We start from the raw sequence: 25,777 nt of genomic DNA, 5'->3' as shown, positions 1-25,777 counted from the left end.
GAGCTGCTGTTTTGATGTGATCTGCCTCCCACCCTCATAGATCTTTTGTTTGATGATACTCCAAAGGTTCTCCATAGGGTTGAGGTCAGGGGAAGATGGTGGCCACACCATGAGTTTATCTCCTTTTATGCCCATAGCAGCCAATTACTCAGAGGTATTCATTGTCATGCATGAAGATGATTTTGTTCCTGAAGGCACGATTCTGCTTTTTAGACCATGAAAGAAAGTTGTCAGTCAGAAACTCTATTTACTTTGCTGTGGTCATTTTCACACCTTCAAGAACCTTAATGGGCCCTACCAGCTGGTTCCCCATGATTCCAGCCCAAAACATGACTCCTCCACCTCCTTGCTGACGTCGCAGCCTTGTTGGGACATGGTGGCCATCCACCAACCATCCACTACTCCATCCATCTGGACCATCCAGGGTTGCTCAACACTCATCAGTAGTGTTGAGCGATACCGTCCGATACTTGAAAGTATTGGTATCGGAAAGTATCGGCCGATACCGGCAAAGTATCGGATCCAATCCGATACCGATACCCGATACCAATACAAGTCAATGGGACTCAAGTATCGGACGGTATTCCTGATGGTTCTCAGGGTCTGAAGGAGAGGAAACTCTCCTTCAGGCCCTGGGATCCATATTAATGTGTAAAAGAAAGAATTAAAATAAAAAATATTGCTATACTCACCTCTCCGACGCAGCCTGCACCTTACCGAGGGAAGCGGCAGCGTTCTTTGTTTAAAATTTGCGCTTTTCTTTCCTTACGTGAAGTCCCGGCTTGTGATTGGTCGCATGCCGCCCATGTGGCGGCGACGCAACCAATCACAGCAAGCCGTGACGTAATTTCAGGTCATTCAGTATTTTAAAATTACGCTCCGGCTTTGTGATTGGTTGCGTCGCAGTCACATGGGCGACGCAGCCAATCACAGCAAGCCGTGACGTAATTTCAGGTCCTTAAGGATTTTAAAATTACGTCCCGGCTTTGTGATTGGTTGCGTCGCAGTCACATGGGCGCCGCAACCAATCACAAGCCGTGATTTTAAAAATGGGCGCGTGTCCAGCCTCCCGTGACGTCCCGGCTTGTGATTGGTTGCGGCGCGGTCAACCAATCACAAGCCTGGAGGCTGGACACGCGCGCATTTTAAAATGGGCGCGTGTCCAGCCTCCCGTGACGTCCCGGCTTGTGATTGGTTGCGGCGCGGTCAACCAATCACAAGCCGGGAGGCTGGACACGCGCGCATTTTAAAATGGGCGCGTGTCCAGCCTCCCGTGACGTCCCGGCTTGTGATTGGTTGCGGCGCGGTCAACCAATCACAAGCCGGGAGGCTGGACACGCGCGCATTTTAAAATGGGCGCGTGTCCAGCCTCCCGTGACGTCCCGGCTTGTGATTGGTTGCGGCGCGGTCAACCAATCACAAGCCGGGAGGCTGGACACGCGCCCATTTTAAAATGCGCGCGTGTCCAGATTCCCGTGACGTCACGGCTTGTGATTGGTTGCGGCGCCCATGTGACTGCGACGCAACCAATCACAAAGCCGGGACGTAATTTTAAAATCCTTAAGGACCTGAAATTACGTCACGGCTTGCTGTGATTGGTTGCGTCACCCATGTGACTGCGACGCAACCAATCACAAAGCCGGAGCGTAATTTTAAAATACTGAATGACCTGAAATTACGTCACGGCTTGCTGTGATTGGTTGCGTCGCCGCCACATGGGCCGCATGCGACCTGTTGTGGATTCTGTTTGTGGGCTCCCTCTGGTGGTTACTGCTGGTACTGGGTGACTTTGGTGGGTTGCGGCCTTTGGTTTCCACCTGTCCATCAGAGGCTGGGTGTTTCCTATTTTACCTGGCCTTTCTGTCATTTCCCTTGCCGGCTATCAATGTGTTCAGATGTGCTCTGTTTGGTTCCTGCCTACCTGCTCCCAGATCTTTCAGGATAAGCTAAGTGCTGATTTTCAGTTGTTTGGTTTTTGGTCCAGCTTGCTTAGAATGTCTCTATGCTAGCTGGTTGCTCTAGTGGACTGAGGTTCTCCCCATGTGCCATGAGTTGGCACATGGGTTCTTGTAATCTCAGGATGGTTTTTTTGATTAGGGTTTTTTGCTGACCGCTCAGTCCCCTTTTGTGTCATTCTGCTTTCTAGTTTTCAGCGGGCCTCTATTTGCTAAAGCTATATACATCATCTCTATGTGTGTGCCTTCCTCTCATTTCACCGTCAATACATGTGGGGGCCAACTATACCTTTTGGGGTTAATTCCTCTGGAGGCAAGTGAGGTCTTTCTTTTCTCTGCAGTACTAGTTAGCTCTTAGGCTGGTGCGTGGCGTCTAGAACCAACGTAGGCACGCTCCCTGGCTATCTCTAGTTGCGTTTGTCAGGCTTAGGGCAGCGGTCAGCCCAGGTTCCATCACCCTAGAGCTCGTCCGATATTTGTTATACTTTGCTTGTCCTGTGCTATCCCTAGCCATTGGGGATTCATGACAGTATAGCCGGCCTCAAAGTGTTAATTGTTTGGGCTGAAGCAGGAGAAAAAGAAGTGTTCAAGGGAAATTTTTTTTTTTTGTTCCTTCAGAGTTTTGCTGCCTAGCCCTTAATTGCTGTCTAGCTGCTTCTTACCTCCTCTTAACCCTTGAATGGCTCTGATCTTAGCTGTTTATCATGGATGTCCAGAGTTTGGCTTCCAGCCTGAGTAATCTCGCGGCAAAGGTTCAAAACATACAGGATTTCGTTGTTCACTCTCCCATGTCTGAACCTAGAATTCCTATTCCAGAGGTTTTTTCTGGAGATAGATCTACCTTCCTGAATTTCAGGAACAATTGTAAATTGTTTCTCTCTTTGAAATCTCGCTCCTCTGGAGACCCTGCTCAACAGGTCAAGATTGTTATATCGTTCCTACGGGGCGACCCTCAGAATTGGGCATTTGCATTGGCACCAGGGGATCCTGCATTGCTCAGTGTGGATGCGTTTTTTCTGGCATTGGGATTGCTCTATGAGGAACCTAACCTAGAGATTCAGGCTGAAAAGGCTTTATTAGCCCTCTCTCAGGGGCATGATGAAGCGGAAATATATTGTCAGAAATTTCGGAAATGGTCGGTGCTTACTCAGTGGAATGAGTGCGCCCTGGCTGCAAATTTCAGAAATGGTCTTTCTGAGGCCATTAAGGATATTATGGTGGGGTTCCCTGCACCTACAGGTCTGAATGAGTTTACGGGAGCGCAAACCCGTGCACCAGTTGGCGGTGTCTTCTGAACAGGCACCTGAGACTATGCAATGTGATAGAATTCAGTCCAGAAGTGAACGGCAAAATTATAGGCGGAAAAATGGTTTGTGTTTTTATTGTGGTGATTCAGCTCATGTTATATCAGCATGCTCTAAACGCACAAAAAGGGTTGATAAATCTTTTGCCATTGATACTCTGCAGTCTAAGTTCATTTTGTCTGTGACTCTGATTTTTTCACTGTCTTCCATTTCCGTCGATGCCTATGTGGATTCAGGCGCTGCCCTGAGTCTTATGGATTGGTCATTTGCTAAACGCTGCGGTTTTAGTCTAGAGCCTCTGGAAGTTCCTATTCCTCTGAAGGGAATTGATTCTACACCATTGGCTATGAATAAACCGCAGTATTGGACACAAGTGACCATGCGCATGACTCCCGTTCATCAGGAGGTGATTCGCTTCCTTGTACTGTATAATTTACATGATGTACTAGTGCTTGGTCTGCCATGGTTACAAACTCATAATCCTGTCCTGGACTGGAAAACAATGTCTGTGCTAAGCTGGGGATGTCAGGGGGTTCATAATGATGCACCTCCGATTTCTATCGCTTCATCTACTCCTTCGGAGATCCCTGCGTTTTTGTCGGATTATAGGGATGTTTTTGAGGAGCCTAAGCTCAATTCGCTCCCTCCTCATAGAGAGTGTGACTGTGCTATAGAATTGATTCCTGGCAGTAAGTTCCCTAAGGGTCGTTTATTTAATCTGTCACTGCCAGAGCATACTGCTATGCGGAATTATATTAAGGAGTCCTTGGAAAAGGGACATATTCGTCCATCTTCGTCCCCTCTGGGAGCAGGTTTTTTTTTCGTGCCAAAAAAAGATGGTTCCCTGAGGCCTTGTATAGATTATCGCCTTCTGAATAAGATTACAGTCAAATACCAGTATCCATTGCCATTATTTACTGATTTGTTTGCTCGCATTAAGGGGGCTAGGTGGTTCACTAAAATAGATCTTCGTGGTGCGTATAATCTGGTGCGGATAAAACAGGGTGATGAGTGGAAAACCGCATTTAATACGCCTGAGGGCCATTTTGAGTATTTGGTAATGCCTTTTGGACTCTCCAATGCTCCGTCAGTCTTTCAGTCCTTTATGCACAATATTTTCCGTGAATATCTGGATAAGTTTATGATTGTGTATTTGGATGATATTTTGGTGTTTTCTGATGACTGGGAGTCTCATGTTCTACAGGTCAGGAAGGTGTTTCAGGTTTTGCGGGCCAATTCTCTGTTTGTGAAGGGCTCAAAGTGTCTCTTCGGAGTCCAGAAGATTTCTTTTTTGGGGTACATTTTTTCTCCTTCTACTATTGAGATGGATCCCGTTAAGGTTCAGGCTATTTGTGACTGGACACAACCTACATCTGTTAAGAGCCTTCAGAAGTTCTTGGGGTTTGCTAATTTTTATCGTCGGTTCATTGCTAATTTTTCCAGTATTGTTAAACCTTTGACTGATTTGACTAAAAAGGGTGCTGATGTTGCTGATTGGTCTCCTGCGGCCGTGGAGGCCTTTCGGGAACTTAAGCGCCGGTTTTCTTCTGCTCCTGTGTTGTGTCAACCAGATGTTTCACTTCCTTTTCAGGTGGAGGTTGATGCTTCCGAGATTGGAGCGGGGGCGGTTTTGTCACAGAGAAGTTCTAATGGCTCGGTGATGAAGCCATGTGCTTTCTTCTCTAGAAAATTCTCGCCCGCCGAGCGCAATTATGATGTGGGTAATCGGGAGCTTTTGGCCATGAAGTGGGCATTTGAGGAGTGGCATCATTGGCTTGAGGGTGCTAAACATCGCGTGGTGGTCTTGACTGATCACAAGAATCTCATTTACCTTGAGTCTGCCAGGCGTTTGAATCCTAGACAGGCTCGTTGGTCGTTATTTATTTCTCGTTTCAATTTCGTGGTTTCATACCTGCCAGGTTCAAAGAATGTGAAGGCAGATGCTCTTTCCAGGAGTTTTGTGCCTGACTCTCCTGGAGACACTGGGCCTGCTGGTATCCTTAGGGATGGGGTAATATTGTCCGTCGTATCCCCAGACTTGCGACGCGCATTGCAGGAGTTTCAGGTGGATAAACCGGATCGATGTCCACCAGAAAGACTGTTTGTTCCGGATGATTGGACCAGTAGAGTCATCTCCGAGGTCCATTCTTCTGTGTTGGCTGGTCATCCTGGAATATTTGGTACAAGAGACTTGGTGGCCAGGTCTTTTTGGTGGCCTTCCTTGTCTAGGGATGTGCGTACCTTTGTGCAGTCTTGTGAAGTGTGTGCTCGAGCTAAGCCTTGCTGTTCACGGGCTAGTGGGTTGTTGTTATCATTGCCCATCCCGAAGAGGCCTTGGATGCACATTTCCATGGATTTTATTTCTGATCTCCCGGTTTCACAGACAATGTCCGTTATCTGGGTTGTGTGTGACCGCTTTTCTAAGATGGTTCATTTGGCGCCCTTGCCTAAGTTGCCCTCCTCCTCTGAGTTGGTTCCTTTGTTTTTTCAGAACGTGGTTCGTTTGCATGGGATTCCGGAGAATATCGTTTCTGACAGGGGATCCCAGTTTGTGTCTAGATTTTGGCGGACGTTTTGTGCCAAGATGGGCATTGATTTGTCTTTCTCATCTGCATTCCATCCTCAGACGAATGGCCAGACGGAGCGAACTAATCAGACCTTGGAAACTTATTTGAGGTGTTTTGTTTCTGCTGATCAGGATGACTGGGTTGCTTTTTTGCCACTGGCCGAATTTGCTCTTAATAATCGGGCTAGTTCTGCCACGTTGGTCTCTCCTTTTTTTTGTAATTCGGGGTTTCATCCTCGTTTTTCCTCTGGTCAGGGGGAATCTTCGGATTGTCCTGGAGTGGACGTGGTGGTGGACAGGCTACATCAGATTTGGAATCAGGTGGTGGACAATTTGAAGTTATCTCAGGAGAAGACTCAGCAGTTTGCTAATCGCCGTCGCCGCGTGGGTCCCCGACTTCTTGTTGGGGACTTGGTGTGGTTGTCTTCTCGTTTTGTCCCTATGAAGGTCTCTTCTCCTAAGTTCAAGCCTCGGTTCATCGGTCCTTATAGGATCTCGGAGATTCTTAACCCTGTATCTTTTCGTTTGGATCTCCCAGCATCGTTTGCTATTCATAATGTGTTCCATCGGTCGTTGTTGCGGAGGTATGAGGTGCCCGTTGTTCCTTCGGTCGAGCCTCCTGCTCCGGTGCTGGTGGAGGGAGAATTGGAGTATGTTGTTGAAAAGATCTTGGATTCTCGTGTTTCCAGACGCAAACTCCAGTATTTGGTTAAGTGGAAGGGTTATGGTCAGGAGGATAATTCCTGGGTGGTCGCCTCCGATGTTCATGCGACTGATTTGGTCCGCGCCTTCCATAGAGCTCACCCTGATCGCCCTGGGGGTTCTCGTGAGGGTTCGGTGACCCCTCCTCAAGGGGGGGGTACTGTTGTGGATTCTGTTTGTGGGCTCCCTCTGGTGGTTACTGCTGGTACTGGGTGACTTTGGTGGGTTGCGGCCTTTGGTTTCCACCTGTCCATCAGAGGCTGGGTGTTTCCTATTTTACCTGGCCTTTCTGTCATTTCCCTTGCCGGCTATCAATGTGTTCAGATGTGCTCTGTTTGGTTCCTGCCTACCTGCTCCCAGATCTTTCAGGATAAGCTAAGTGCTGATTTTCAGTTGTTTGGTTTTTGGTCCAGCTTGCTTAGAATGTCTCTATGCTAGCTGGTTGCTCTAGTGGACTGAGGTTCTCCCCATGTGCCATGAGTTGGCACATGGGTTCTTGTAATCTCAGGATGGTTTTTTGATTAGGGTTTTTTGCTGACCGCTCAGTCCCCTTTTGTGTCATTCTGCTTTCTAGTTTTCAGCGGGCCTCTATTTGCTAAAGCTATATACATCATCTCTATGTGTGTGCCTTCCTCTCATTTCACCGTCAATACATGTGGGGGGCAACTATACCTTTTGGGGTTAATTCCTCTGGAGGCAAGTGAGGTCTTTCTTTTCTCTGCAGTACTAGTTAGCTCTTAGGCTGGTGCGTGGCGTCTAGAACCAACGTAGGCACGCTCCCTGGCTATCTCTAGTTGCGTTTGTCAGGCTTAGGGCAGCGGTCAGCCCAGGTTCCATCACCCTAGAGCTCGTCCGATATTTGTTATACTTTGCTTGTCCTGTGCTATCCCTAGCCATTGGGGATTCATGACAGTGACCAATCACAAGCCGGGACTTCACGTAAGGAAAGAAAAGCGCGAATTTTAAACAAAGAACGCTGCCGCTTCCGTCGGTAAGGTGCAGGCTGCGTCGGAGAGGTGAGTATAGCAATATTTTTTATTTTAATTCTCTCTTTTACACATTTTTACATTAATGTTGTTTCGATACCGATACCCGATACCACAAAAGTATCGGATCTCGGTATCGGAATTCCGATACCCGCAAGTATCGGCCGATACCCGATACTTGCGGTATCGGAATGCTCAACACTACTCATCAGTAAACAAGACTGTTTGAAAATTAGTCTTCATGTATGTCTGGGACCAATGCAACCATTTCTGCTTGTGAACACTGTTTAAGGGTGGCCAAATAGTAGGTTTATGCACCACAGCAATCCTTTGAAGGATCCTACACCTTGAGGTTCGAGGGACTCCAGATGCACCAGCAGCTTCAAATAACTGTTTGCTGCTTTGTAATGGTATTTTGGCAGCTGCTCTCTTGATCCAATGAATTTGTCTGGCAGAAAACTTCCTCATTATGCCTTTATTTGCATGAACTCTGTCTGTGCTCTGTTTCAGTCACAAATCTCATCAGAGTATGATGATCACTCTTAAGTTTTCGTGAAATATCTAATTTTTTCATACCTTGTCCAAGGCATTGCACTATTTAACGCTTTTCAGCAGCAGAGAGATCCTTTTTATTTCCCATATTGCTTGAAACCTGTGACCTGCATAATAATGTGGAACATCATTTTTGAGTAGTTTTCCTTTAATTAGAATTACCTGGAAAACTAATTATCACATGTGTTTAAGATTGATTTCAGTGATTCATTGAGCCCCGAGACACAATACCATGCACAAGTTTATTTGAAAAACAAAACAATTAAACCTTTAAGACACTTAAATCCAATTTGCATAATAATTTGGAACACAGTGTGCAGCGCCCCAGAGTCCTGGTCATTGCAGTACTGATGCTCCGCCGCTAAGGGGGGCTATGGTACGTCTGATGGCACTAAAGGAGTTCACCTGACCAGGTATCACAGACACCAATACACTTCACAGTCTGGCCTCCAGGGGGAGCTAAGGGTGCTATGTATTAGGCCACTCCTCACAGTCTGGTAAAACTGGGGGTTAGATAGGAAGTTAGACAGAAGCTGACTGGGTTGGAACCAGGCAACATCCTGTGGCAGAGGGTGTTGCAGGGGAAAATTCAGGGGGGTCCCTGTCAGGGGTGAGATCCTGACAGAGGCCTAGCGAACAGAAAGAACATTACGGGACCGCGCCTGCACTTCATCGCGGCGGTACCCCAAGAAAGGACAAGAAGCGAGGTTTATTGTGCTGAGTGAGAAAGGAGATCAACGCAACAAGGAGAAACACCTCTAGAAGTTGTGCTGTAAGACGAGGCAACATCCTACTGAGGCGCGCAGCTGATGGCCGGAAACGCCGAGGAAGTATTGAGCTCCAGGCCTTACTTCAAACCTATGGCAGGACAGTCAGTTATAGGCGGGCTGTCTCACCCAACATCACCTAAGCAGACACAGGGGGCAACATTTGGAGAGGGGCGACTCTAGGGTCCCGGAAGACCTCCGAGCCTACCCGTCATACGGGTGCGTCCTAGCCATAGCATCTGGGGGGACGAATAAGAACATCATAATCGAGTTGTGAGGGAACTTCAGAAACAGACACAACAGTTGTGAGTACTATCCCATAAGCACAGCAGGAAAGGACTGCAACACACAAGCGCTGGAAGGTAGGCACAAATTTCCACCTGCAAAGGGAACTCTGGAGGTGCCATCGGACCGGCCGGACTCAGGTAGCCCGGTTGACCATATTCCGGACTGAGGATCCTGAAGCCTTCAGTAAAGAGGTAAAGAGACTGCAACCTGGTGTCCTCGTCATTCCTTGCGATCTGCATCACACCATCATCACTCTACACTTTCACTGGACGCCCCTCAGCAGGGTCACGGACCGGGCCTAGCCACCGTGACAATCCCAGAACCGAGACACAGAGGCCCGGTACCGGGTGCCCCTCTGGCCTGCGGCGGTGGGGGCGCTCCAACTTGGCGTCACGAACAGGATCTACTTAAGCCTGAAGAATCAGGTCATGTGTGCCTTGGAACTGTGATGCATTGTGCTTGGACTGTGACTTATTGCAAGGACTGTGCATTGCCACTTGCCGCCAAAAGTTCCCGCCAAGAACCGCCGCCATTACAGCGCTAAGGAGAGCGCAGGAGAAGAAGAAGGGCGTGGAAGTGGGCGTAGACAAGCTGAAGGGCGCGAAAGACAATGGCCACCCAGTCTAAACATTTTTGCATCCTGAGGACATGTCCATCAGCAGTCGAGGTCTGCCTTCTGATCCTCTTTGGAGGGTGGAGACCATGGAGACGGGGCCGACCACGAAAGAGACCGCGGGAAGAAGACACTGGGAAGGAAGCAAAGATGGCGACGCCGGGAGCACCGCGTGGGGACGACCCGACCCAGCATGAGGCTGCACCACCCGACACAGCCCCAGATGTGCCATCATTGCAGGGACTGGCCCTTATGGAGCTACCGATGGGCAGACCCAACTGGTCACCGTCTGAGGAGTGTGTGGCCGCAGCCGAGGCCCGGCAGATAGCACGACGCCGGGAGGCTGATGCTCGTGTAACCGCTCGGCTGGGCCAGCCTACGGAGGTCCGCCTAACTCCGGTGTCCCCTGCTTCCTCTATCCCGTCCACGGTAGAGTGCGAGCTGCAGGCACAGGGCCTGAGTATCCTGCCGGAGGCAGAACATCTGCGGCGCCTGATGATGGCGTGGAGGAATAGACCTCAGCCTGCGGTCCAGATCGACCTGACGGATGCTGAGTAGGTTCCCCCGTCACACTGGGGTGTGGTGGTGTTCTTCAACTCCCGGCAAGGACGGGGAGTTATACAAGAAATTGGAGAGCCACCACGACCCGTTTGCCAGGTGAGACCCGGCAGGAGGCCGCCTCCTGCTCAGCCAGAAACTGAGTAAGAAAGAAAGCTTCATCTGTATATAGTTAACTGTTTGTCTTTCTATGTGTCTTTCTGCTGCTACAACCCGACTAGGGTTAACTCTTAAAGAGATCCCTTAGTTTACCCGGGATCCCTATTTTTGCCTTTTTGCTTTTGTTTTTGTTCCTCGTTCATCACTGTTGAAAAGAACTGCTGGATCATGAACACTGCATGATTACAAACTTATTGTAAATAGTTTGCACCTTCTTAAAGGTGCCCTCTACTGGTTTTACAAAGAAAAGGACTCTTTGCGAAGAAACTGTTCTTGGAAACAGCACCAGAGTCCTTGCTGTATACGAACTTGCAGCTTGATAAGTTGCACTACCTCCGAGAGACTTGGTCCCTTCTTAAAGGGGACGTTCACCAATAGCACTTAAAGTCGAATAATGCTTATATGTCAGAGTTATATGTAGACAGCTAGTTAGTTGTAAGAAATGTTTAATAATATGTTAGAGAATGAGGACAGGAAGTGAACCCGTATGGGGTTAGTTGGTGAGTCCTCCTAGGAGCCATACAGAGATGGCTGTTGTGTATCCGCTTTTTGGGCTCCCCTGGTGGTTGCTGGTGGTACTGGTGACTTGTTTGCACTTTGCTGCTTCTGTTCACCTGCTTCCATCAGTTTTTGGGAGTTTCCTATTTAGCCTTGCTCTCCAGTCATTTCCTTGCCGGTCATCATTGTAACCAGAGCCTTCGGTTGCATGTTCCTGCTACTAGTCTGCTGATCAGCTAAGTGGACTTTGTCCTTTTGTTTTGTACCTTTTGTCCAGTTTGCAGTTTTTGTATTTCTCTGTAGCTGGAAGCTCTTGCGGGCTGAAATTGCCACTCCTGTGTCATGAGTTGACACAGGAGTCTTAAAGTAATTTCAGGATGGTTTTTGAAAGGGTTTTCAGTTGACCGTGAAGTCCTCTTTTGTATCCTTCTGCTATCTAGTAAGTGGATCTCTCTTTGCTAAATCTACTTTCATACTGTGTATGTCTTTTCCTCTTAATTCACCGTTATTACATGTGGGGGGCTGCTATCATCTTTTGGGGTATTTCCCTAGAGGTAAGCCAGGTCTGTTTCTTCCTCTACCAGGCGTAGTTAGTCCTCCGGCTGGCGCGTGGCATATAGGAAGCCGTAGGTATGCTCCCTGGCTACTGTTAGTTGTGTGGTAGATTTAGCTCACGGTCAACTCGAGTTTCCATCACCCGAGAGCTCGTTCGTTACTTATATGTTTTTTACGTTCCCTTGCCATTGGGAACCATGACAGTATGACCGGCCAGTGTTAAACTTATTGGCAGAAGAAAAGAGAGAAAAGAGAAGTCTGTAAATTTTTTTTTTTTCCCCTTTTTCCTCTATGCTTGCTCCATAGTTGGATCAGTTGTATTTCAGCTTTAATTACAGCCTTTGCCTTTCTCTCCTTATAATCCTTGAATGGCTCTGAGCTCACCGGTTTAAAGATGGATCCTCAGAGTTTGGCTGCAGGTTTAAATAATCTTGCTACGAAGGTTCAAAATTTACAAGATTTTGTTATACATGCTCCTATTTCTGAACCTAAAATCCCTACACCAGAGGTGTTTTCCGGAGATAGATCTCGGTTTTTGAATTTCAAATATAATTGTAAGTTATTCCTTTCTCTCAGACCTCACTCCTCAGGAGATCCTGTCCAGCAGGTTAAGATTGTAATCTCTTTGCTGCGAGGTGACCCTCAAAATTGGGCATTTTCATTGGCACCAGGGGATCCTGCGTTGCTCAATGTGGATGCGTTTTTCCTGGCTTTAGGGTTGCTTTATGAGGAACCTAATTTGGAGATTCAAGCTGAAAAAGCTTTGATAGCCCTATCTCAAGGGCAAGATGAAGCGGAGATATACTGCCAAAAATTTCGTAGGTGGTCTGTGCTTACTCAGTGGAATGAGTGCGCCTTAGCGGCAAATTTCAGAGAGGGCCTTACTGATGCCGTTAAAGATGTTATGGTCGGATTCCCTGCGCCTACAGGTCTGAATGAGTCCATGACAATGGCAATTCAGATTGATCGGCGTTTGCGGGAGCGCAAACCCGTGCACCATTTGGCGGTATCTTCTGAAGAGACGCCAGAGAAAATGCAATGTGACAGAGTTATGTCCAGAAGCGAGCGGCAGAATTATAGGCGTAAAAATGGGTTATGCTTCTATTGTGGTGATTCTGCTCATGTTATATCAGCATGCTCTAAGCGTACTAGGAAGGTTGACAAGTCCATTTCAATTGGCACTTTACAGTCCAAATTTATTTTGTCTGTAACCTTGATTTGTTCATTATCAGTTATTACCGTGGATGCCTATGTGGACTCTGGCGCCGCTCTGAGTCTTATGGACTGGTCCTTTGCCAGGTGCTGTGGGTTTGATTTAGAGCCTCTGGAAGTCCCTATACCTCTGAAGGGTATTGATTCTACACCTTTGGCTTGTAATAAACCACAGTTCTGGACGCAAGTGACTATGCGTATGACTCCAGACCATCAGGAGGTGATTCGCTTCCTTGTGTTGTACAATTTACATGATGTTTTGGTGCTTGGATTACCATGGTTACAGTCTCATAACCCAGTCCTTGACTGGAAGGCTATGTCTGTGTTAAGCTGGGGATGTCGGGGGGCTCATGGGGACACTCCTATGGTGTCCATTTCGTCATCTATTCCATCTGAGATTCCGGCATTTTTGTCTGATTATCGTGATATTTTTGAAGAGCCTAAGATTGGTTCACTCCCTCCTCACAGGGATTGTGATTGCGCCATAGATCTGATTCCTGGCAGTAAATTTCCAAAGGGTCGTTTGTTTAACCTATCTGTACCTGAACATGCTGCTATGCGCGAGTATATTAAGGAGTCCCTGGAAAAGGGACATATTTGTCCTTCTTCATCACCTTTAGGAGCCGGTTTTTTCTTTGTCTCTAAAAAGGATGGCTCTCTGAGGCCTTGTATTGATTATCGTCTCCTGAATAAAATTACAGTCAAATATCAGTATCCGTTGCCTTTGCTGACTGATTTGTTTGCTCGCATAAGGGGGGCTAAGTGGTTCTCTAAGATTGATCTTCGTGGGGCGTATAATTTGGTGCGAATTAAGCAGGGGGATGAGTGGAAGACCGCATTTAATACGCCTGAGGGCCATTTTGAGTATTTGGTAATGCCTTTCGGCCTTTCTAATGCACCTTCTGTCTTTCAGTCCTTAATGCATGATATTTTCCGTGAATATTTGGATAAATTTATGATTGTGTACTTGGATGATATTTTGATTTTTTCTGATGACTGGGAGTCTCATGTTCAGCAGGTCAGGAGGGTTTTTCAGGTTTTGCGGGAGAATTCTTTGTGTGTAAAGGGTTCAAAGTGTGTTTTTGGGGTTCAAAAAATTTCATTTTTGAGGTATATTTTTTCCCCTTCTTCTATTGAGATGGACCCTGTCAAGGTTCGGGCTATTTACGACTGGACGCAGCCTACTTCTCTGAAGAGTCTCCAGAAATTCTTGGGCTTTGCTAATTTTTATCGTCGATTTATAGCTGGTTTTTCTGGCGTTGCTAAACCTCTGACGGATTTGACTAAAAAGGGTGCTGATGTTGCCAATTGGTCCCCTGCTGCCGTGGAGGCCTTTCGGGAGCTTAAGCGCCGCTTTTTGTCTGCCCCTGTGTTGCGCCAGCCTGATGTTTCTCTTCCCTTTCAGGTTGAGGTCGATGCTTCCGAGATCGGAGCGGGGGCGGTTTTGTTGCAGAAAAGTTCCGACTGCTCAGTGATGAGACCTTGTGCGTTCTTTTCGCGAAAATTTTCGGCCGCCGAGCGAAACTATGATGTTGGTAATCGGGAGCTTTTGGCCATGAAGTGGGCATTTGAGGAGTGGCGTCATTGGCTTGAGGGTGCCAGGCATCAGGTGGTAGTTTTGACTGATCACAAGAATTTAATTTATTTGGAGTCTGCCAGGCGCCTGAATCCTAGACAGGCACGTTGGTCGTTGTTCTTTTCCCGGTTTAATTTTGTGGTCTTGTACTTACCGGGTTCTAGGAATGTGAAAGCAGATGCTCTTTCTAGGAGTTTTGAGCCTGACTCTCCTGGGAATTCTGAACCTGCTGGTGTCCTTAAGGATGGAGTGGTTTTGTCTGCTGTCTCTCCAGATTTGCGACGTGCTTTGCAAGAATTTCAGGCGGATAGACCTGATCGTTGTCCGTCTGGTAGACTGTTTGTTCCTGACGAGTGGACCACTAGAGTCATCTCGGAAGTTCATTCTTCTACTCTGGCAGGTCATCCGGGAATTTTTGGCACCAGAGATTTGGTGGCTAGATCCTTCTGGTGGCCTTCCCTGTCTCGAGATGTGCGTGTTTTTGTGCAGTCTTGCGATGTGTGTGCTCGGGCCAAGCCTTGTTGTTCTAGGGCTAGTGGGTTGTTGTTGCCCTTGCCTATTCCGAAGAGGCCTTGGACGCACATCTCTATGGACTTTATCTCGGATCTCCCTGTTTCTCAGAAGATGTCTGTCATCTGGGTGGTGTGTGACCGTTTTTCTAAAATGGTTCATTTGGTGCCATTGCCTAAGTTGCCTTCCTCATCTGAGTTGGTCCCTCTGTTTTTTCAAAATGTGGTTCGCTTGCATGGTATTCCGGAAAACATCGTTTCTGACAGGGGTACCCAGTTCGTGTCTAGATTTTGGCGGGCAGTCTGTGCCAGGTTGGGCATTGATTTGTCCTTTTCGTCTGCATTCCATCCTCAGACCAATGGCCAGACGGAGCGAACTAATCAAACTTTGGAGACTTATTTGAGGTGTTTTCTGTCTGCGGATCAGGATGATTGGGTTGCCTTTCTGCCGTTGGCGGAGTTTGCTCTTAATAATCGGGCTAGTTCTGCCACTTTGGTTTCTCCTTTCTTTTGCAATTCAGGGTTTCATCCGCGTTTTTCATCTGGTCAGGTTGAATCTTCGGATTGTCCTGGAGTGGATGCGGTGGTGGATCGGTTGCATCGGATTTGGGGACAAGTGGTGGATAATTTGGAATTGTCCCAGGAGAGGACTCAGCAGTTTGCTAACCGTCGTCGTCGTGTTGGTCCCCACCTTCGCGTTGGGGACTTGGTGTGGTTGTCTTCCCGTTTTGTCCCTATGAGGGTTTCTTCTCCCAAATTTAAGCCTCGGTTCATCGGTCCTTATAGGATTTTGGAGATTCTTAACCCTGTTTCCTTTCGTTTGGACCTCCGGCATCTTTCGCTATCCATAATGTGTTCCATCGGTCGTTGTTGCGGAGATATGAGGTACCGGTGGTTCCTTCTACTGAACCTCCTGCTCCTGTGCTGGTGGAGGGTGAATTGGAGTACGTCGTAGAGAAGATCTTGGACTCCCGTATTTCCAGACGGAGACTTCAATATCTGGTTAAATGGAAAGGCTATGGTCAGGAAGATAATTCTTGGGTAACTGCCTCTGATGTTCATGCCTCGGATTTGGTTCGTGCCTTTCATAGGGCTCATCCAGATCGCCCTGGCGGTTCTTGTGAGGGTTCGGTGCCCCCTCCTTAAGGGGAGGGTACTGTTGTGTATCCGCTTTTTGGGCTCCCCTGGTGGTTGCTGGTGGTACTGGTGACTTGTTTGCACTTTGCTGCTTCTGTTCACCTGCTTCCATCAGTGTTTGGGAGTTTCCTATTTAGCCTTGCTCTCCAGTCATTTCCTTGCCGGTCATCATTGTAACCAGAGCCTTCGGTTGCATGTTCCTGCTACTAGTCTGCTGATCAGCTAAGTGGACTTTGTCCTTTTGTTTTGTACCTTTTGTCCAGTTTGCAGTTTTTGTATTTCTCTGTAGCTGGAAGCTCTTCCGGGCTGAAATTGCCACTCCTGTGTCATGAGTTGACACAGGAGTCTTAAAGTAATTTCAGGATGGTTTTTGAAAGGGTTTTCAGTTGACCGTGAAGTCCTCTTTTGTATCCTTCTGCTATCTAGTAAGTGGACCTCTCTTTGCTAAATCTACTTTCATACTGTGTATGTCTTTTCCTCTTAATTCACCGTTATTACATGTGGGGGGCTGCTATCATCTTTTGGGGTATTTCCCTAGAGGTAAGCCAGGTCTGTTTCTTCCTCTACCAGGTGTAGTTAGTCCTCCGGCTGGCGCGTGGCATATAGGTAGCCGTAGGTATGCTCCCTGGCTACTGTTAGTTGTGTGGTAGATTTAGCTCACGGTCAACTCGAGTTTCCATCACCCGAGAGCTCGTTCGTTACTTATATGTTTTTTACGTTCCCTTGCCATTGGGAACCATGACAGATGGCTCAGTGATCTTGAACTAAGAGAAGGATGATAAGTTCTATACTGTGTATAGTAGCAGAAAGGCAGTAGGCCCGGATGAGAGATGGGGCGGTCCTGCAACAGAGCGAGAGGCAGTAGGCCTGGGGCAGATAGACAGACGGTCCTGCAGATGTAAAGATGGAAAATGAAGAAAAGTTGATCAGCCTTATAGTGTTTTATAAGAAGGTCTTTAGTGGATTCAGTGTGTACGTCCTTAAAGGCAACGTTAAATTACTGTTCAGAAATTGCACTAAGTAGAATACCCGGTTGGGTAAGAGAAGTTATTTATAGTATGTTATTTAAAATATTTAGCCATGTTTGTAACGTTCAAGTGTCCTCACCTCCCATAAAGGGAAGCCTTGTTAAAGTTTACTTGTTATTGAATTTCAAAAATTGTATGTCTTTTTGCTGACATGTATTGTTGTTTTCTTCCCAGTCCAGGAGTACTGGATTTAACCGGGGGGTAGTGCAGCGCCCCAGAGTCCTGGTTGTTGCAGTACTGATGCTCCGCTGCTAAGGGGTGCTATGGTACGTCTGATGGCACTAAAGGAGTTCACCTGACCAGGTATCACAGACACCAATACACTTCACAGTCTGGCCTCCAGGGGGAGCTAAGGGTGCTATGTATTAGGCCACTCCTCACAGTCTGGTAAAACTGGGGGTTAGATAGGAGGTTAGACAGAAGCTGACTGGGTTGGAACCAGGCAACATCCTGTGGCAGAGGGTGTTGCAGGGGAAGATTCAGGGGGGTCCCTGTCAGGGGTGGGATCCTTACAGAGACCTAGCGAACAGAAAGAACGTTACGGGACCGCGCCTGCACTTCATCGCGGCAGTACGCCAAGAAAAGACAAGAAGCGAGGTTTATTGTGCTGAGTGAGAAACAAGATCAACGCAACAAGGAGAAACACCAGTAGGAGTCGTGCTGTAAGACGAGGCAACATCCTACTGAGGCGCGCAGCCGGTGGCCGGAAACGCCGAGGAAGTATTGAGCTCCAGGCCTTACTTCGAACCTACGGCAGGACAGTCAGTTATAGGCAGGCTGTCTCACCCAACATCACCTAAGCAGACACAGGGGGCAACATTTGGAGAGGGGTGACTCTAGGGTCCCGGAAGACCTCCGAGCCTACCCGTCATACGGGTGCGTCCTAGCCATAGCATCTGGGGGGCGAATAAGAACATCATAATCGAGTTGTGAGGGAACTTCAGAAACAGACACAACAGTTGTGAGGACTATCCCGTAAGCACAGCAGGGAAGGACTGCAACACACAAGCGCTAGAAGGTAGGCACAGATTTCCACCTGCAAAGGGAACTCTGGAGGTGCCATTGCCATCAGACCGGCCGGACTCAGGTAGCCCGGTTGACCATATTCCGGACTGAGGATCCTGAAGCCTTCAGTAAAGAGGTAAAGAGACTGCAACCTGGTGTCCTCGTTATTCCTCGCGATCTGCACCACACCATCATTACTCTACACTTTCACTGGACGCCCCTCAGCAGGGTCACGGACCGGGCCTAGCCACCGTGACAATCCCAGAACCGAGACACAGAGGCCCGGTACCAGGAGCCCCTCGGCCCTGCGGCGGTGGGGGCGCTCCAAGTGTATTTACATGCCTCTTCTGCCACAATTCTTCTCTCTCTCCCACCTCTATTTTCCTTTTTCGTCTGAAATAGATTCTAATTTTTTTAATTGAATTGCGTAGTTTATAGGTGACTGTAAAAGTGGAAAAAGTTTAGAAATTATTCTTCTTGGTATGATTTTTTTACATGACAAAAACATGGCATTTTAACAAAGGTGTGTTATAATTATTCAGGGCTTTTTTTACCCACACTTTTTTGTGTGTTTGAATTATTATTAATTGATCCCTTTGAATGCATATCTAATAAATAATATGATTATATTAGGTGGATTTTACTGTGAAATTTTTAACTCAGCAATACCCCACTCCTTCTGTCAAACTCAGATGTCCCTGTTGGTGTTGACTGAAACATGTAAGGGGTTAGATGCCAGAGATCTGAAAACAAACATTGCAAAAATAACAGAGCTCGCTCTGTCACACATTGCAAACATTGTAGATTGTGAGCCTTCGCGGGCAGGGTCCTCTCTCCTCCTGTACCAGTTATGACTTGTATTGTTTAAGAATATTGTACTTGTTTTTATTATGCGTACCCCTCCTCACATGTAAAGCGCCATGGAATAAATGGTGCTATAACAATAAATAATAATAATAATAATAATTACAGAGCTCGCTCTGTCAATCACACAGATATATCATCTATGCCCTAAAGAATGTATGTCATGGACCTCCAAGGGTGATTGTCAATTGATGTTTTTCCTTGTCTCCTTCAGCTTCCTCTCTGTTGACTTTGGAACAATGTAAGATTGGAATGGAGTCTCCATTTCCCAGTGGTTTTGTGCTAGAAAATAGCTGGAAACCTGTGTTTTGTAGCATTTCCAATTTCACGAACCAAGAGCAGAGGTACAATTGTTTAAATGACAAAATGATCTTCTTCATGGGAGACTCAACCGTACGACAATGGTTTACATATCTAGTGCACACTTTTAAAGGTAAGATGATGTGGAGGGCTATCGGTTTGCATAGTAAACCAAATTGTCAAATAAAGGTATATTTTGAAGTGTCCACAATCTAAAAGGGTCTTAGCTAAATGACTACAATGTCCACTGGAATCTTCAGCGTGGATGAAGTTTATTACATTATAGTGTTGAACTTTTTGTAACTGGATCACACAATATATAAGTTCATTTATCCCTCATTTCCTTAGAGCGTTAGAGAGTTTGATATTATTATTATTATTATTATTATTTATTGTTATAGCGCCATTTATTCCATGGCGCTTTACAAGTGAGGAGGGGTATACATAATAAAAACAAGTACAATAATCTTGAACAATACAAGTCATAACTGGTACAGTAGGAGAGAGGACCCTGCCCGTGAAGGCTCACAATCTACAAGGGATGGGTGAGGATTCAGTAGGTGAGGATAGAGCTGGTCATGCAGCGGTTTGGTCGATCGGTGGTTACTACAGGTTGTAGGCTTGTCGGAAGAGGTGGGTCTTCAGGTTCTTTTTGAAGGTTTCGATGGTAGGTGAGAGTCTGATATGTTGCGGTAGAGAGTTCCAGAGTAGAGGCGATACGCGAGAGAAATCTTGTATACGATTGTGGGAAGAGGAGATAAGAGGGGAGTAGAGAAGGAGATCTTGTGAGGATCGGAGGTTGCGTGTAGGTAAGTACCGGGAGACGAGGTCACAGATGTATGGTGGAGACAGGTTGTGGATGGCTTTGTACGTCATGGTTAGGGTTTTGTACTGGAGTCTCTGGGCAATGGGGAGCCAGTGAAGGTATTGACAGAGGGGAGAGGCCAGGGAATAGCAGGGGGACAGGTGGATTAGTCGGGCAGCAGAGTTTAGAATAGATTGGAGGGGTGCGAGAGTGTTTGAGGGGAGGCCACAGAGCAGGAGGTTGCAGTAGTCAAGGCGAGAGATGATGAGGGCATGGACTAGGGTTTTTGCAGATTCTTTTTGCATGTGTAATATCCCTATAAAAGATGGGTCACACTTTAAATGTCAAAAAACATTTTATTTGATATTACTTAAGAAATTTTCATATAAATAATACTAAACAGAAACTGGAAAATACAAGACATAAAAATGGACATGCAAAAGTGATTGCATAAAAGAATGATATCCTAGATTAATGTCAGTATTATATTTAAAATAAAATGTATATGTGATTGTAAGACTAACAAATTATTTCTACATCTAGTTAAAGGGAATCTGTCAGCAGATTTTTGCTACCTCATCTGAAAGCAGCATAATGTAGGAAAAGAGATTCTGAATCCTATAATGTATCACTTAGTTTACTGGGTGCAGCAGTTCTAGCACAGAGTTTATAGATTTAGCCATACAGCAAAGCTAATCCTGCCCCACCAGGATCTCCATACAGTTATGGCCGTAAGTGTTGCTCCAGAAAATGAAGCACTTCTCCCAAAAAATTATTCCAATTACACATGTTTTGTTATGCACATGTTTGTTTCCTTTGTGTGTGTTAGGGGTCGAGTTCCCACCTCTGCACAGGGGGAATCTCGGGCCATCTCCGCTGTGGTCTCCCATTCTTCTCCTGCCACAGTGGAGTCTGCTCAGCAGAGACATCGGTCCCAGCGTCTCGCTCAGTCTGACTGTGCAAAGGGTTACTGCTGCCTTTCCAGCTTCTGCCATTGTAGCCAGTACTGGGCAGCGGCGAGCAGACGTTTTTGGGACTAAGTCCTACTTTTCCCCTTCTGAGCATGCCCAGGGTAAGATCTCTCGTTGGAGATCAAGGGTCACAAGCTTAGATACTGAAGCAAATCCCATTTGTCCTCTAGGAAGGTCCTGAAGGTGCTCAACTTCTGCGGCAGCCTCCCATTGGTCCTTCTGGGAAGGTCCTGTACTTCCTGCAGCTATAAAAGGTTCGCATGACCGCACGGCCATGCGCTAGTATCAATTCATGTCATGAGTTTTGCGCCAATGTGTTCATTCATTTGTGTATTCAGGGCCCTGGCTGAAATAAGCCACTAGAATACCGGCACCACCGGTGAGGAGATTGTGTGTATGCATTCAGGGCCTCGGCTGAAATAAGCCACTAGAATACCGGCTCCTCCGGTGAGGAGATTGTATGATTGCCTCTCTGACTGCGTGACCACAAACTGCTATCTGCTCGGCAGTTGCCGTGTACTCCTGTGAGCTAAACAGGACACAGTGCTTTCTTTATAGGCGACTCTGTGAAGTAACAGAGTTCACTTCCACCTCCATATAGTGCTGCCATTTGCCAGCAGCAGGTTCTTTCCTGCACGGTGGACCCCGGGTTGGGAGTGCACCAAATATCATCTCACTATTTACTCGGTGCGTTCCGCCAGCCCTAACAGTGTGTATACGAACATCACCAAAAAAACAGAGTAAAAAGGCAAATTGGACATAATTTCACATAATACCACAAAAATAGGGCGGACACAATTGTTGACATCATCAACTTAATATTTGGTTGCACACACTTTGGAATAAATAACTGCAATCGCTTCCTATAACCATCAACAAGCTTCTTATACCTTTCAATTGGAAGTCTGGACCACTGCTCCAGTGTGCCTTCTCCCAACAGCAATTATAAGATCTCTCCACAAGTGTTCAATGGGATACAATGGCCACTTCAGAACTCTCTAGTGCTTTTTTATATCCATTTCTGGTTGCTTCTAGAAGTATGTTTGGTGTCAATAAATTGTATTTGTATTGTAAAACTTCATTTACCCAGATGATAAATTAAAATTGGTAAATGCCACTGTCCAGATAGCTTGTCCACTGAGATTCAACAAAATGTTCACTCAGCGCTAAATCTTACTCAGGTCCTTTATCACCCATATACAGTATGTTCTGCCCATGTCAGAGCTTTATTAAGGTAGATCCCTGATAAATCCCAATACTTCACTGACTTTATAGTAGGTTAAGGTTTTCGACTTTAAGAAATGGTATCTAATGTAAGTCTTAGGCTGAATATACACAAATTATTGAGAGCAAGTATTCCTAAGGGTACCGTCTCACAGTGGCACTTTTGTCGCTACGACGGTACGATCCGTGACGTTCCAGCGTTATCCATACGATATCGCTGTGTCTGACACGCAGCAGCGATCAGTTACCCTGCTGAGAATCGTACGTTGTAGCAGATCGTTTGGAACTTTCTTTCGTCGCTGGCAGGGCCGGCGTTAGGGGCAGGCAGACTAGGCAGCTGCCTGGGGCCCCCGCTGCCCTAGGGGCCCCCAGCCAGGGGCAGACATACTGTTGATGGCACTGCTCCAGGGCCCAGAGGTGGACGGGGGCCCCTGCAGGCAGGCCCGGTATCATGCAGGATCGGGCCCCTCTCACTCCCTCCTGTAATCATGGAACACCAAGTGTCGGGGAGAGAGCGGGGCGCGAAGTGCAGGAGATCAAAAAGGGGCGTGTCATGCAGGGAGAGACGCTGGCCAATGAACGCTTTCCTTACCTCACAGTGACCAGACTGAGGAGAGCGTTCACTGGCTGCCATCTGTCCTGCTGCATGGAGCGTCCCAATGGTGAGTGCTCGCCTACAGTTAGGGGCCCCGGCTGCACAGCAAATAGGGACAGCAGTGGAGGAAGAGCAGGACTTACAGGAGGTCTTCTGCTCCCTCCACTGTTCTGTTCAGAGCAGGCTGCAGCGTCTCCTCACAGAGAAGAGATGGGGGAGGAGCTCACTGCAGGGGCAGCACGGCAGCAAAATGTATGCTGTGAAGTGACCTGAAAAGTAATGTGCAGTTATAGTGCTCTTTATAACTTATCTCTTTATAATTTTAGTCATGGAACTTTTTGAAGTTGAGTCTTTTCCTCCCTTACTGGGAATTTATCATCAGGTGCTGTCTGCTCTGTGCCCCATCCCCCACAGTGGGGTCTGCAGCCCTCTCCAGCTGAGCTGACCTGCAGGGCTCATCTGATCACCTGTACAAGATTAGTATGTATGTATGTATATGCTTGTATATGTATGTGTGCATCTGTGTGTATCTATGTGTATGTTTCTGTGTGTGTGTGTGTGTGTGTGTGTGTGTGTGTGTGTGTATCTGTGTATGTACAGTATATGTGTGTATGTATGGTATAGTTGTATGGCTGTGTGTGTATGCATGTACAGTATGTGTGTATCTGTGTATGTGAAATAAATTTGTATGGCTATATGGTATATATGTATGTTTATGTGCATGTACATACAGTATATGTGTATGTATATGTGTGTACGGTATGTGTATATACTGTATGTGTGTATGTACGGTACGTGTATGTGTATCTGTATGTTCGGTATATGTGTGTGTATGCATGTACGGTATATGTATGTATGTACGGTATGTGCATTTGGGTGTATTTTATATGTATGTACGGTATGTGTGTACTATATGTATATAACTGTATCTGTGTATGTACGGTATATGTGTGTGTATCTGTGTGTATGTACGGTATATGTGTGTACGGCATTTGTGTGAGTGTACGGTATATGCATGTGTGTATGTACGGTATGTGTATGTATGACGGTATATGTATGTGTATCTGTGTGTATGTATGGTATATGTATGTGTTTGCATATATTGTATTTGTATGTGTATCTGTGTGTACGTACGGTGTATGTATGTATTTGTGTGTATGTATGGTATATGTATGTACGGTATGTGTATACTATCTGTGTATATAACTGTATGTGTGTATGCATGTAAGGTGTATGTCTGTGTATGTACGGTATGTGTATCTGTGTGTATGTACGGTGTATGTACAGTATATGCCGGAACAAAAATCATTATTCTCATCAGCACATCGCCCAGTTAAAACTGCAGATATTCTGCTAAGATGATACTGTATGGGGACAGATTGATTTACTAGTGATCATTCTGTCCCCAGCCAGTGTAAAGATGCTGGAAACAAGTGGCGAATGACTTCAATATTGTTGATCACGCTCGTTTAGTGGCCTGAAATCAGCGCATGTAGCTACAACCAAAATGTTTCTGTTGGTGCAATATGTTAGCATTTGGGGCCCCATTTTAAACTTTTGCCTAGGGCCCCACTTTGCCTAAAACCGGCCCTGGTCGCTGGATCTCTCGCTGTCATCGTTGGATCGGTGTGTGTGACACCGATCCAACGATGCGTTCGCTTGTAACCAGGGTAAACATCGGGTTACTATGCGCAGGGCCGCGCTTAGTAACCCGATGTTTACCCTGGTTACCAGCGTAAACGTAAAAAAAACAAACACTACATACTCACATTCCGGTGTCTGTCCTCCGGCGTCTCAGCTTCTCTGCACTGTGAGCGCCGGCCAGCCAGAAAGCGATCACAGCGGTGACGTCTGACGTCACCGCTCTGCTTTCCGGCCGCTGTGCTTACACAGTGGAGAGAAGCAGAACGCCGGGGGACAGACACCGGAATGTGAGTATGTACTGTTTGGTTTTTTTACGTTTACGCTGGTAACCAGGGTAAACATCGGGTTACTAAATGCGGCCCTGCGCTTAGTAACCCGATGTTTACCCTGGTTACCCGGGGACTTCGGCATCGCTCCAGCGCCGTGATTGCAACGTGTGACCGCAGTCTACGACGCTGGAGCGATAATCATACGATCGCTGCGACGTCACGGATCGTGCCGTCGTAGCGATCAAAATGGCACTGTGTGACAGTACCCTTACTCACTGCCTTCTTCATCTTGGTTGACTGATAAAGATAAGCAGAAAAGTACTAACGGATTTGTGTGCTTATTCCTGAACAACTCCTCCTAACAGGTATAAGAAACACTAATTTTCTAAAGTGTGGACTAGACTTTAATATGAGCTAATGTGGCCTACACAAATGTAAAGTGGTGTCACTGGTGTGTTTGGTGAACTTTATTATTTATTTATTTTTTGGGGGCTGAACTGACAACAGATAGAGCTGCAGTCACACGGAGACCGTACAGACAGCCGTAAACGGCGCTGCAAGGCCCAAAAACCCTCCTCTACGTTATCCTATGTAGTGTTTTTCCACAAGTTAGCTGGAGACGGGTGGAAAGACACTAATAGGAATTTTTTGAAAAAATGTGCAGCAGCCTGCACTACTTAAAACAAAATGAAAATTGATTTTGCGGTATGACGCAGTGAAGAACCCTGAGCTGGAGACAACCAGGCTATGGCTGCTCACAGACTACAGGGCGAGCTGCAGTCACACGGAGACCGTGCAGACAGCCGTAAACGGCGCTGCAAGGCCAAAAAACCCTCCTCTACGTTATCCTATGTAGTGTTTTTCCACAAATTAGCTGGAGACGGGTGGAAAGACACTAATAGGAATTTTTTGAAAAAATGTGCAGCAGCCTGCACTACTTAAAACAAAATGAAAATTGATTTTGCGGTATGACGCAGTGAAGAACCCTGAGCTGGAGACAACCAGGCTATGGCTGCTCACAGACTACAGGGCGAGCTGCAGTCACACGGAGACCGTGCAGACAGCCGTAAACGGCGCTGCAAGGCCCAAAAACCCTCCTCTACGTTATCCTATGTAGTGTTTTTCCACAAATTAG

General features: G+C 46.8%; 1 protein-coding gene across 1 annotated transcript in view; it reads left to right on the top strand.

Annotated features, from left to right (window-relative positions):
- Positions 1 to 25,777, top strand: part of LOC143765633 (NXPE family member 4-like) — a 298,399-nt gene that overhangs the window by 248,823 nt on the left and 23,799 nt on the right. Inside the window, exon 4 of the mRNA XM_077252481.1 lies at positions 19,049 to 19,267. Within this exon, the coding sequence (XP_077108596.1) occupies positions 19,049 to 19,267 (219 nt within the window). The remainder of the gene's footprint in view (positions 1 to 19,048; positions 19,268 to 25,777) is intronic.

The sequence above is a fragment of the Ranitomeya variabilis genome, chromosome 4, assembly GCF_051348905.1.
Source record: "Ranitomeya variabilis isolate aRanVar5 chromosome 4, aRanVar5.hap1, whole genome shotgun sequence".
Classification (NCBI taxonomy): Eukaryota; Metazoa; Chordata; class Amphibia; order Anura; family Dendrobatidae; genus Ranitomeya; species Ranitomeya variabilis.
Note: the sequence above shows the minus strand (reverse complement) of the source record. Positions and strands in the feature narration are given on the sequence as shown.